General features: G+C 45.5%; 2 protein-coding genes across 2 annotated transcripts in view; both read left to right on the forward strand.

The window, feature by feature from the left end:
- Window positions 1–385: 385 nt before the first annotated feature.
- COMMD2 (COMM domain containing 2) lies at window positions 386–4616 on the forward strand. The gene is made up of 5 exons (XM_088171159.1): window positions 386–491; window positions 587–664; window positions 1272–1354; window positions 2584–2757; window positions 3240–4616. Exons 1-5 carry the CDS (start codon window positions 425–427, stop codon window positions 3435–3437), a joined length of 600 nt encoding a protein of 199 aa, XP_088027285.1. The 5' UTR covers window positions 386–424; the 3' UTR covers window positions 3438–4616.
- A 2377-nt stretch (window positions 4617–6993) lies between these two features.
- WWTR1 (WW domain containing transcription regulator 1) overlaps window positions 6994–13454 on the forward strand; it is a 42217-nt gene continuing 35756 nt past the window's right edge. The window contains exon 1 of the mRNA XM_088171160.1: window positions 6994–7434. Coding sequence (XP_088027286.1) covers window positions 7046–7434 — 389 coding nt within the window. The 5' untranslated portion in view covers window positions 6994–7045. The remainder of the gene's footprint in view (window positions 7435–13454) is intronic.

Raw genomic sequence — 13454 nt, forward strand, 5'->3', positions numbered from 1 at the left:
GCTGGGGAACGGCTGGAGCACATCTGGGGCACATCTGGGGAACGGCTGGGACACATGTGGGGCGCAGGTCCTGCGAGGGCAGGAGGCAGTGCGTGTCCGTAATTCCTCGGATGTACGGACGTGCGCGTGGAGCTCCTATGGCTGGAGGATGTCTTGTCCTAAACAGCAAAACCAAACTCTCGGTCGAGAGAGGAGGACACAACCTGACATAAGGACTCCCACCGGCTTCACAGCAATCGTGCGTTTTCCCCAGCCGCAACATTGCAAATATTTCCGTGTAAAAACATCGATGGCAAGTTATAATTTCGTACATTGGAGAAAAGCCCGCTGCCCCAGGCTGCCTCCGGGAGCGCCCGCAGTCCCGGCCCGCGCAGGCGCCTGTGGGCGCCGCCCCTTCCCGGGCGGTGGCGGCGGCTCGGCGGCGATGCTGCTGGTGCTGTCGGCGGAGCACCGGGAGCACCTGGGCTGCGTGCCGCGGGCCGGCGGCGCAGGTCGGGGCCGGGCCGGGTCGGCGGGCGGGGGGAGCCGAGCCGGGCCGGGCCGGGCCGGGGCTGCAGCCGGGCCTGTTCTCTCTCTGTCCTTACAGCCCTTGGCGAGCTGGGGCGCCTGGCGCTGGAGCAGCTGCGGCGGGGAGCGGCACCGCGGGCCTGCGAGACCGCCGCCAGTGAGAGCCAGGCCGGGGAGCGGGGGGGACCGGGCGGGGGAGCGGGGAAACCGGGCCTGGGGAGAGGGGACACCGGGGACACCGGCCGGGCCGGGGAGAGAGGGGACACCGGGGACACCGGCCGGGCCGGGGGGAGAGGGGACACCGGGGACACCGGCCGGGCCGGGGGGAGAGGGGACACCGGGGACACCGGGCGGGCCGTGGCCGTTTGGCGGCAGCAGGGCAGGAGCGCGCTGGGCTCTGCGGTCCCCGAGCCCCCTGTGCGGGGCCGAGGGGCCGCGCTGGCGGCACGGAGCTCCGGCAGCGCGGGGCTCAGCGCTTCGTGCCCAGTGCGGGGAGGGCAACGGGCATCCCTCCTCCCACACAAAGCCTTCTCTGTACCATGCCGTAAGGGATTGGTTTGTTTTTCTCTTAGTTTTTTTGCTTTTGATGGTTTGGTTTGAGGGGGTGTTTAACATGCTGTACATTATTATTATTTGAAGGATGTGAAACCTTCTCTTTTTTTTCTAAGTATATTTTGCACGTTTAGCATTGGATAAATTTGGAGCTCTAAGTCTCGCTGCTGCAGCAGTTAGCAAGTAAAAAGCACTTTGTGTTTTCTTTAAAGGAAAGCTGAACATTGGCGTTGACATCATTCAGCACGGCGTAGAAGGACTAGTGTACCTTCTTACTGAGAGTTCCAAGCTTATGGCAAGTCTACCTTTTCATAAGGAATTTGGGGATACACTCAAGATACGTCTTTGGGACACGTAGACCTCAAAAAATACTGGTGAATGGGGAAAATACAGCTCAAAATTTTAATGACATGTGTTGTTTTCGTTTTAGAAAAAGGTGTCTCATGTTGTTGAAACCTTGCGTCTGCATGTATGATTCTGGAATTTGTATTCAGTGTCTGAAGCTAAAACTTGATGACGTTTAAATATTGTCATTTATTACATATAGAGAAGCTTACTTCAGGATTAAGCTCTAAATAATAAAATTCAAGTGAAGAGTTTGTTTGTTCAGCTACTGCACAGGATGTGGACTAGACTAGACCCCTGTTCAGCATTCCTTTGTCCAATGTGGTGGGTTTGAGAGGTTTTTCAGCTCTGGGCATCAAAAGTTTGAGTGGGTACAAGCAGATACTAAAAGATTAGTAGTTGGACAATTACTGTTTCCATCGGAAAGACTGGTAGCTGCTGATATGATAGAATATTTGAGCAATGACTGCATGGAGAAGGGGTACAGAGAAAAGGAATGCCAGATTAAACTCAGCCAAATGTTGCTCCCAAGAGTAGGTGGGGAGAGGATGGAAATGGTGCAGAGCCTTTCCTTGAAACAAAGGATCTTGGCTGACAGGTTACAGTGTTCTCTGGTAGAAGGTGGTTGGTTACAGACTGTGTTTGTGGGGTGGTGCATGGGAGCGGTACAGTGGCATTTTCTGTGGAGTCACTAGCAGCTTTCCCCAGGCTGCTGCAGTAAGCACAAAGGCCCCTGAAGCTTCTCTTGCCCTTGGGACAGGAGTCTGAGCATTGTACCTTGTGCTGCTCGTGTGCAGGTCACTGCTAGGTGTTTGTAGTCTGGTTATCAGTGGCACAGTTGCACCCTGACAAATGGATTCACACAGCATGTCGTGCCTTGTGACACTACAGACACGCTGCCTCATGCTGTGTTTTGGTCTTTGATGTGAAGGCTTACATGTGAGGGGGTCAAATGTTCTTTAAAAAAACTGTTCCTGAATCTCATACAAATCTGCAGCAATACATCAACATCTGTAGATCCTTTAAAACCTGAATATTTGTTTTGTCCGAGGTGTAGAATTGTACTTGGACATTCCTGCAGGAAAACAACTGCTCCATAACATGTGTGAAGTTTAATTACAGCTTTACTTGGTTTTCAAGAAATTACGATGATTGCCTGGCCTAAATTGTTGTTTCTAGATTTCTGAGGTTGACTTCCAAGATTCCATTCATGTTTTGGGATTCTCAGATGAATTGAACAAATCCTTGCTCCAGCTGTACCTTGACAACAGGAAAGAGATCAGGAGCATTCTTGGAGAGCTGGCACCAAGGCTTCCCAGCTACCACAGTCTGGAGTGGAGACTGGATGTGCAGGTGACTTCCTGATGTTTTTAGTATTCCATCCTTTCTTTCACATCTTTTTACATTAACAAAAACCTTTTAAACAATGTAAAAATAATTGAAGCAGCAGTACTTCATGTATTTAAAACTGACACGACTTTGTTAGTGTCCTACAGACAGCCAGTTGTGAGATGAACAGGATATGCAATGATGCAAAGTACTTGTTGCCTGATGAAAATTGAATTCATGGCTCTATTGCTGTTTTAAAAATATTGGAATATTTGGTCTTGATTATCACCTTATTTTCAGCAATATTATGGAAGCATTGATTAAAGTGGGTTAGTATTCTTTAATTATAAAACACAATAGTAGATTGTGTGTATCTTTAATGTGGATGAAAGGGTTCTGAACAGTTGTCCAGGCAGGTTCTGCAAACCTGATGGGAACTGTTAAGAGCAAACATTGATAACCATTGATTGTTTTCCTGTTCCTGTCCCACTGAACCCCTCCTGCAGCTTGCAAGCAGAAGTTTGAGGCAACAGATCAAGCCTGCTGTGACTATGAAGCTACATCTTAACCAAAACGAAGATCAAACTGCCCAGGTGTTGCAAACTGACCCTGCTACCCTTCTCCACCTTATCCAGCAGCTGGAGCAGGCGCTGGGGGAGATGAAGATGAACCACTGCAGAAGAATAGTGCGCAACATGAAATAACCTTGATGAGCAGCTTGTAAAACCACGCAAAACACTGCTCACAAATAACATTTTGAGGCAAAATAAACATCTGGATCAGATGAACTGCTTTCCTGTGCCAGGATCTTGAGCCAGTATTTACTGGCTAAATGTCCTTGGCTGCCAGCTTTGCACATCTTTATGTGGTGACCTTTTTCACATAATCATCTTCATATATAGTACATGGTGATTAAATGTGATCAGATATTACTACTTGGGATTTTTGATTAGTATTTTTAATGTAACTGGTCTCTGTTTTCAGGTGAAACACAAGGCTAGCCAATACATAGGTCAGTAGTTTCCCTCATTCCATCTCTCCTCACTGCAGTCACAGTCTGGAACTCAGGGCAGCAAAACAGGAGTTTTAGATACAAATCCTAGAAAATTTTTGTGTTGTCTCGCTACTGCTTGATGAATCTGAACATATTTGCCTTTTTCTCTCTTAAACTTGTTAGAAAATCCAGCTGCTGTAGATCTGATTGGCATCATGGTAAGTGCTGGCAGTCTTCCTATGGGTCATATCCTGAAGCACGTGCTAACTGAGATGGGGGAGGCGTTTCCTGGGGGATTCAGTTGAAAGCACATGTTGAGAATGCAGAATGTCACTGGAGAGCCTGCATGCTCCTTTGTGCAGCGTGTTGCAATATTGTAGAAGGAAAAGCTGCAACACTGAATGGTTTTGTTTCCTTTTACAAAAAATTACCTCAAGTAAGGATGGTCAAAGGTAAACTTAGAAGCTGGGTGAAACTGAGAGAAACTCAAACTATGGCAGTGATCCACAAATAGACTCAAGGAGAGAGGGAAGGAAAAAGATCCTTTACACCAAGCATTTTACTTTTCAATTGTACCTTTCAGTTTGTTCTGGGAGAAGTACTGAGCCTGGAAAAGCAGCTGCCGAGCAGCAGGATTTGGGCTTAATTATTGGAAAGGCAGATTCGTCTTTAGGTGAGGTTGGAACTGGTCTACACCTCTGCAAGTTCTCACTTCTCTGTCTTCACAGCATCCAGGGCAGCTACTGAGGCCTTAGCACTTAGACCCTGCTGGGGCTGAAAAGGCACATGTGGCAGTAACCCAGAGATACTGGTGAAATAGGAACTCACCCTTGGATATGGATTTTGATTTTGTTGTGAACTCCCAAATTAAAGGTGGCATATAAAGCTACATTTAATGCATCTTTAATTAATTTGCACTTGTTTATAGAAACCCTTGAACATGACAAGGAGACTACAAAGCATTTTTCACAAGCTACTAAAAAAAAGTTACATTGCTACTTTTAACCCATTTTATTTTTAACAGGGTCTTTAAAATCTACTATTGTTCCATCCCCATTTAGTTCAGAGGAACACAAGTTTTTTGTTCTGTATGGCTGTTCACAGATGGACATGGAGCAGCCAGCTGTAGTTACTGCCTGCTTGGAGTCTCCTTGCACACAGCAAACCCAAAGCAGAGGCAGAATCGTGCCAGGCTGCACTCTGTGCTGCTCACCTGGTTACTCAGAAACAACAAGGCTTGCCCAGGGACCCTGAATGTTTTATTTTATAACAGACATCACACATGTTGCTTCGCCTATGTAGGTTGTCTCAGAAAAATATTAATCTATGAAGAGCTTTGATGTGGAGCAGTGATGAATCTAGACTAAAAATTACATGTGGCATTATTTCTTTAACTCATTAGATGCTCATCATATAAGGGTACTTTTAAAACTGCAGTTCTGAGCTGTTTGCTTGGGTTTTCATTGAAGTAGAGATTCATTACCTGTGCAAGAACCACATGCACACACACCCAGAAACTCATATGCAGAGGATTTAAATAGGGATATTTCAGGGGGGAAAAAAAATATATATGTAATATCTGCATAGTCCTGGAGCAGGTGCTGTGTTAACATTGCTCTTTGAGCCTGTTGCAGCAAGGAACCCAGTATGAAGCAGCAGAAGAATGGTACGAAAGTTCTTTGGGAAGGGAAACATAAACAAGTCTCAGGAGTACTGGGTTTCCTGACCAGAAATACAGCAGATGTTGGGAAAAATAGCAAAAAATAAAAACCCTCAAAAATAACAACAAAACCCACAGACCCTCACAAAAACAAAGAACAACAAAACAAACCCCAAGGAGATCTGCCAAGCCAATGGAAATATGAACAGGAAATGTGATGAAATGTAACTGACAAGGAATATTTGTTGAAGCAAAGCCATCAGGAAATGCACAGGATGTGTTTCACAGAGCTAGCTGTAGTCCATGCAGGCTTAAACTGCAACTCTGAGAATCTGCACAACCAACATTGTATGTAACACTGATTTGAGAGACAAAGATGGTTCAGTCAGGCCTACATTCTCCACCAGAGAAGCGAAATGCAGTTTAGAGAAGTTCATGCTTCCTTTAAAGAAATAAGGAATAAAGCTCAGAAAAAAATTACTTAGGACTTTTCTAGTGTAGCTTCTGTATTCTTATCAATCATCATAGCCCAGAGTTTGTCCAAGACACAGAAATAAAATAACAAAATGCATTACTAAATTAAAATCATGTTTGTTTTACCAATGTGTGATACCTCTGTGTGCATAGTCATAAAAACACTGGATGCTTCCCTCTGTAAAAGCAAACACTTAAGCTGGAAAGTGAACAATATTCTTTATAGACACAGCTACTGAATTTAAACAATTTTTGGTCACATCACCATTCAGAAGTTATTCCAAGTGCCCAAAAAATGAGACAAGATTAAATCAACAATTGTATATATTAATTATAAGAAACCTCAGGTATGCATTTTGATGACAGCTCTGGTTTCTAGTATAGGCTAAACCAAAGACAAGGATTAAATGGGCAGTCAGCAGAGATCCACAAAGCACCACGCCTGCGTTTGAAACCACCGCTATGGACAGTGAGCTGAAAGGACTTGTGATACAGCTCTGCACAGGACTCGTGGTTGCCAGCAAAGGGCCAAACCTCGTCCAAACCACAGCGAAGTGGTTGCTGTCCATGTCACTACGAATGCTTCACTCCTCCCCACCGCCATAGCATCGCTCAGTCATGCCATTAAACTTGTACATGAACTAATTTAAGCATCATTTCGCTTCCAGAAATTAGTAGCACCCGTTAACTTTCTGAACAACGGTTTTGGAGCAAAGCTCATTGTCTCGGCAGAGACAAAGCGCTCCGAAGGTTCCCCGGGCACCCCGAGCCGGGGTCCGGGCGGGGCGGGACCGGCGGATGTTCCCGGCCGGGAGCGGCACAGCGAGGGCGACGCGAGAGGGGGCGAGGGCGGGGCGGGCTCCGGTGGCCGCTCGGGCCCGGCCTCGGGGCCGTCCCGTGCCCAAAGTTTCCGCGGAGTTGCATAACTGCGGGCGGGGCGCCGCGGGGGCCGGGCTGGAATCGCCGGCACTGCCCCCGTCCCGGCACTGCCCCCGTCCCGGCACTGCCCCCGTCCCGCCGCTGCCCGGGGGCCGCCCCGCCCGCCCGGGACACCGGCGCGGCTGCCGGGGGCGCAGAGGCAGCGCCTGCCCCGCTCTGCTCCGGAGGGCCCGGCAGCGGGACCGGCCCCGGCCCCCGCCCGCCCCGGGACGGCTGCGCCCGCCGTCGGGCCGGAGGAGCGGACAATGAACCCCGCGGCCGCGGCCCCGCCGCCGGGGCAGCAGGTGATCCACGTCACGCAGGACCTGGACACGGAGCTGGAGGCGCTCTTCAACGCGGTGATGAACCCCAGGCCCAGCTCCTGGCGGAAGAAGATCCTGCCCGAGTCCTTCTTCAGGGAGCCCGACTCGGGCTCGCACTCGCGGCAGTCGAGCACGGACTCGGGCGGGCCCCCGGCTCGCCTGCCCCCCGTGCACGTCCGCTCGCACTCCTCGCCCGCCTCGCTGCCCGGCGCGGGCGCGGCGCCGCAGCACGGGCACCTCCGGCAGCGCTCCTGCGATGTCACGGACGAGCGGCCGCTGCCGCCGGGGTGGGAGATGGCGCTCACGCAGACCGGGCAGCGCTACTTCCTCAAGTGAGTGCGGCGGGGGAACCGGGGGGGAACCGGGGGGGAACCGGCCGGGCCCCGCACGGGTTCGCGGGGCGCTCGCCGGGCGCTCGCTGCCCCGTCAGGCGGCGGAGTGGCCTCCGGGTCCGAGGTGTACGCGACATTCCTGGGGGGGGGGAAATCCCTTCCCGGTGGGAAGAGAGAGGCGAGGGAGAGCCCGGGGCGCTCCCGGAGCCGGGCAGAAGTCCTGCGGTTCTTGCTGATAGCGCATTTCTTTCTTGCTTGGCCACATGTCCGAGATTCTGAAACTTAATTTTTTGGACAATAAGTTCAATAACAGTTATTCCAGGGCGTTTCTGGAACGTGGGAGCAGAGCTCTGCGTGTCCGTGGCCGCTGGGAGGTGGAAGGGGCAGTGGCTGGGTGGGAGCTCCCGGAGGTCCGGCCGTGTGTCCCCAAAGCATCCCCGGCTGCGGACGCCGGGGCCTGGGACACGTTTTGAGAAGTGTGGTAACACAACTGCCGGTGTCTCTTCTGGCCAGTCATTTTAGCTAGGATGTTTTATTTATGACAATTGGCATTTGATTCAAAGCCATTTAGCAGGCCTAAAAATTCCTAATAGCTCTAATAAGAGGTAAGACAACAGTGCCTTGTTTTGGTGAGTTCTGTAAGTCAGCTACAGATTCACTGCAGCTGCACTGCATTAACTTGGTGAACATGATAAAATGCTTGCTAACGAAATAAAGCATTTACTGAATGAAGCATCTACCTGAGGATATTGAGGGAGTTAAACTGCCAGGGCTCCAGGACATCATTTATTTGCCTTCTTCATCAGAAGAGTAAAATCTTGAGTTCACATTAAGCCATGTGTGGGTATTCAGCCATCATAAATGTCATATAGATAACGTGTCAGGGGACAAAGAGAAAAAGCTATTTAGAAAAGTGAAAAAAGTAATAATTGACTTGACTGTATAATAATTTCTTTGCCTCGTGTGTTTGGAATCTCGAATGGATTACTCAAGAGCCCAGTCTCTGAATGGCTCTGCAGAGTTTAGGGATTTTTGCCTTTTGTCACACTCTGAGCTGGCAGTAAAGCATGTCAATACCCTTGTGTATGGCATTGTATATTGTTTATGATACCGTGTACTTATGTCCCAGGGCCCAAACTTAGAAGTTAATCTTATTAATCTGGTTTATCACCTAGATGAGAAGATTTCATGTCTCTACACTTCGCATGTATTTTTCTCAATAGAACAAGCTACAGAGAAGTAGCTGACTGACAGGAGCTCTGTAACAGACCATTTATAAATAATTTTTCAGTATAAATTCTTGCTAGGGTTTGGCCAGGGAGTGTTTTCAGAAACCTCTGGCTAAAAATTGCATAATATAATCTTTGTCTGCCCTGTGTTTTTTGACTAATATCAAAATGAGCTCCTGTGGTTTCACCTTCCTGTCATGCATTTCTGACCTAGAGACAGACTTTTCCAAGTCGATGGATTCTTGTTGCATAGGCCAAAAATACAAGGCATTTAGTAAATAAAAAGCATAAGTAAAAACTCAAAGTGGTTTTAATTTTTTTTCCAAATCCTGTCAACAGTAATACTCTGATTAAGCATCCTTTTTAATAGAAAATACAATATTCATTGTGCATGTAATTTGTTACCTAAGTTGATATTTGTTTTGTTTCCCCAGTTTTATCTGTCCAAAAGAACTTCTCTCATCTATATAAAAATTAATTGAATAATGCATTTCTTTATGCCTTTAATGTATTTTGTTATACTCCAATGCTTTGGGGAGTAATATTTAGCTATAAAAGTCTCACATATTAATTACAGTATTTTACAAATGATATAATATTCTTCAGGTGAAAATAAAATTTAAGATTGTTTATGAAAGCAGCGTTTAAAGCTGCGTGCAATAAAATAATAGAGGAATTGAGTCAGGTGATGTGCTAAAAATCGTATTTGATCAACCTAGGTATACAAGGTTATATTTCCCTCTGTTCAAGGAAAAAAAAATTTTAAAAGCCGATGCTTTCCAGCATAACAATAATGATTTCTTTCTTGGCACTATTAAAAAAAATTGAGAAACCAATTAAAAGTAAATAGCCAAATTAGGTCCTATTAACCTTTATTATTTATTACCTATTAGCCTTTATTATCTGTTGAAGTTCAGAATGCAATTTGTTGTATTAAAACATGTTTTCAGTAATGATTTAACAGAAATACTAGTGTGAATTTCAATGAACAGTGGGCTAACCTTGTTGACAGGGAACCAGCTACAACTTGAAGCAGTTGCACTCCTGCATGTCAGTTCCTGCAGAAATTTTCTGGCTGTGACTGGAAGAAACATAAGTAGCCTGGGGACCACTCCACCCTGTAATTAAATACCAAACTGCACAAGTGGGGGCTGGAAAACAGGCTAATGAACACACACTTGCAGCAATGTTATCTAAAGCATTTTTCTGTGTGAGCATGTGTGGAAAAAAATGTAAGTGTGATTTATTTCTGATAAAAAGCATTTCTGCAGAGACAGGCCAACTGCCTGTTCTTAGGCCTGTGAGTGGGGAATGCCAGTTGCCTATTGATCTCCATGCTGGGCTGTGTATGCACGGTCTGTAAAAAGAACATTTCAAGTATTATTTAGAGCAGTTTGGGCTTAGGTGGTACAGCCTCATATTTCAAATGAAGACTGAGGGTTTCATATTTTCTCAGTGTGTGTAGGGAGCTTCTTGGTCAGACTCTCATAAACACATTTGTGAAACTTTTGCCACTGTTATCTTTATCACTGTTATTTTTAAGATGTTACAGTAAACATTTGCCATACCAGGACATATTTGCCAGTAAGTTCTGCTTGTGGATAAGGAGGATAATTACTTACAATATTTCCTTTACACAGATTGTCCAGATTTTTTCTTACTGGTTTCTGTTGGAATAGAGCTTGATTTAACACATTATCACTGTTATATAAGTAAGTGTGCTCAGCAGGATAGCAGAAGAGTAGTATAAACAATATAAATACTATAAAAACTAATACAAATACAATGAAAAACTTTTTTTCCCGAGAATGACAAAACAAATAGTACTAAGACAGCTGAACTGTGATTTTCTAATCTGGTCCTTCCTTGAAAAGCATTTGCATCAATTCTGTAGAGACTGTTGTTGTTTTACACTGGTGTTGTGCCTGGTGCTGTACAGCATTCATCTCGAACTTTTCCATCTCGGCAATGTCAGCCAGGCAGGGGTGGGCGAGGACACGGCAGTGCCTGAGGAGGTAACTCCCAGCGGTTGTGTGAGGATGTGGAGGGCACTGACCCCTCTGTGCTCCTGTTTGCCTCTGGTTTGTGTCCTGTATGCCCTGCTCAGGGCTGTCCTGCAAGGGGGGCTCTGTGCTGTCACTTTCCCTGGTCCCTGCAGAAGGTGCAAGGCAAGAGGCCCCCGGTGCATCCCTGCTGCCTTTGGTGCCAGCAGACTGAGACGTTTCACACGTTCAGGTGGCTTTTGGAGCATTTTGTCCACACCTTAAGGGAAATTTTTATTCCCTGTTTCTAGTGGTTATTCCTGTGGGACTTAAAACCTGAACTGTTCCCCTTGCCAGCATCCCTTTATTAAAAATAAATTAGAGCATGTTAGACAGTACCAAGATGCATTACTGCCAATGGCTTTTATCCAAAATTCTTGAGTGCATTAGAGTTCTTAACAGGCAGGAAAGCTGTGATACACCACTGAAGTAATTGTCAGAAATTCAACTACAGCTCACATTTGTAACTCTTTTTAGAGACACTTAGGAAGTTCTGAGATAGGAATGCACACATCAAAACTGAATTTTCAAGCTGTAATCGACAGCATTAGGGGTCTCTCTGGTTGCTCCTCAAGTGCTGATTTAATGATGATAATGTTGGAGTTCCACTTAAAAAACTACCAAGGATCCATGAGCTACTCTTTCTTCTCTGAATTTGGCAGTAGAAACAGCTCCAGAGTTTCTGATGAAGGCTGGCATTTATTCATTTCCTGTTTCAAGATGGTGTCTTTCCATGATGAACAGACTGGTTTTTTCAGAATCTAAAAATCGTGTCATCAGTGCTGCTCAAACGAATTTGGTGGTCAATGTGGAGCTTAATAAAATCTGAGGACAGAAGCAGATAAGGAATAAAATTGCTTCAGGGACATATTTGATTTGCAGGATGTGATCCAGTTCCCTCTCCTGTGGAGTTTCATGAGTTAGGATACAAGTTACATTTTAAATTGGACTGTAAACCTTCAGTGAAGGAAGCTTTAAGCAAGACTGCACTGACTCTAGAAGTATTTACAAGAAGGGTTTCCTTTGGGGAAATATTTAAGAAACTTTTTGTTAAGGGCTGTCTAGAAGCAAAATTTGAATTTTGGTGTCTGCATTTCTAAGTGATTTAAGGAATCAGTGGTAACTGTCCTATACAAACTACTGTGTTGATGTAGAATTTGATCTATTGGACTTATGTACACTTTTAAGAGAATAAATTAATAATGTGCACGTGGAATTATTGGTTGAATGAAATTTGTCTAAAGCTAGTCCTTAAGTCATAGTGTTAAACCCAAAGTCCTGGAGCATTTGTGCATTAACGGATGATAACTGTCATACATTCATCTCATTAAATGAGCTGAAAATACAATTGTTTTATGCATTAATGATTAGGAAATAGTATCAATTAGCATATTTTTAGAAAGTTATCTTTAGAATTGATACAGGTATTAATTAAGGATGCTAAGAATGAATAGTAGGTTTATTTTTCCATGTTTGTGAGCTGCTATAGCCAACATCTAAAAGCTGGTCTGCCTGACCATCTTTGCTCCATAATTAGTAAATGACAGTGTGGAGAGCTGTCTGCTTCTCCAGGTTGTGGATGTGTTCAGTTTTGAACAGGCTGGGCAATATAGAATCTGTGAAGTCTTTCCAGCTTTTTGCTGTTCACGCTTTCAAATAATGTTGGAAGAGTCGGTGGTTGGGCTTTGGCTTGGATGCTTTGGCTGAAGTTGAAAATTCTGGTTTTTTGATGTCGGGGCCTATTATGGGACAAGAGCTTCTTTGTAACAGAGTTCTGTGCTCAGGGGCTTTGCTTCCTTGGCAGATGCAAATTGTATGAAAGCAAATAAATCCAAAGGAAAAGTCATGTGGGCTGCATTTCAACATACAGACTTGTGGCATTTTCCCTCTTCGTTTAGGGAGAGAGAGGTCAGCATGATGTAGGGTGGAGATATTTGGGGGATTTTTGTTTGTTTGTGGATCTTTTTCTTTTCTTTGATTAACTCAAAGTCCAGACTTGGAGAACTCTTCAGGAACAGAAAACTTGGGACCACTGCACTGACCTGCAGTTTTCCCTGCCTGTGGCTGTTTTAAAGGCAGATGTGATGGAAGCTGCACTGCAGACAGATACAGACTTGCTCAGAGAATTGAGCAGAATGCATTGTGTTAAAACTGAAATAACTGCTTGGGGTGTCACCAGGAAATGATGCCCTGTGCAGGGAGGTGTGAAAGAGGAGCTGGCTGCTGGCAGGTGCTCGTGGTTCAGAGTGAACGGGTGAACCTGTGATGCTGTGTGACCCTCTGATCATTTATCTGCTGACCCCTCCCTGTTTGCATGGCCAAAATGCTCCTTTTTGTTTATTACACGTTGATCTGTCCCTGATCATTTTTGGATGCATTATTCTGACAGTCTCCCGGGTTTGAGAATAGCAGGGTTCTTCCACGGTACATTTGAGCTTTTCTTGTACCACAAGTAATCATTTTTTCCTACCTGTAATCAATTTTCATAGTCTGTCTACTTTTTTTTTTTTTTTTCAATAAATATTCTGTGTTCCTGATTTTCAATGGTGGATTGGTGAGCAAAGGTCTAAGCATTACAAAATACAGTAACAGTCCTTGGTCAAGCAATACTTGAAATTGTGTTAGTGTCTTGTTTCCAAAACCAAAAGTAGCGTTTGAACTGTGAGCCTTAAATTTTGTGTGGGCTTTTAGAGAAGCTCTCAAAGCTTCTTGACTTATGTATTTTCTTAGTCTTCCCTGGCACTGTGAA

This window comes from Sturnus vulgaris, chromosome 10 (genome assembly GCF_052056855.1).
Source record: "Sturnus vulgaris isolate bStuVul1 chromosome 10, bStuVul1.hap1, whole genome shotgun sequence".
Lineage (NCBI taxonomy): Eukaryota > Metazoa > Chordata > Aves > Passeriformes > Sturnidae > Sturnus > Sturnus vulgaris.

Coding starts and splice junctions, on each gene's coding strand:
- COMMD2 (XM_088171159.1), top strand. CDS start 425: ATGCTGCTGGTGCTGTCGGCGGAGCACCGGGAGCACCTGGGCTGCGTG. Junction 492..586: donor GCCGCGGGCCGGCGGCGCAG/GTCGGGGCCGGG, acceptor CTGTCCTTACAG/CCCTTGGCGAGCTGGGGCGC. Junction 1,355..2,583: donor CTGAGAGTTCCAAGCTTATG/GCAAGTCTACCT, acceptor TGTTGTTTCTAG/ATTTCTGAGGTTGACTTCCA.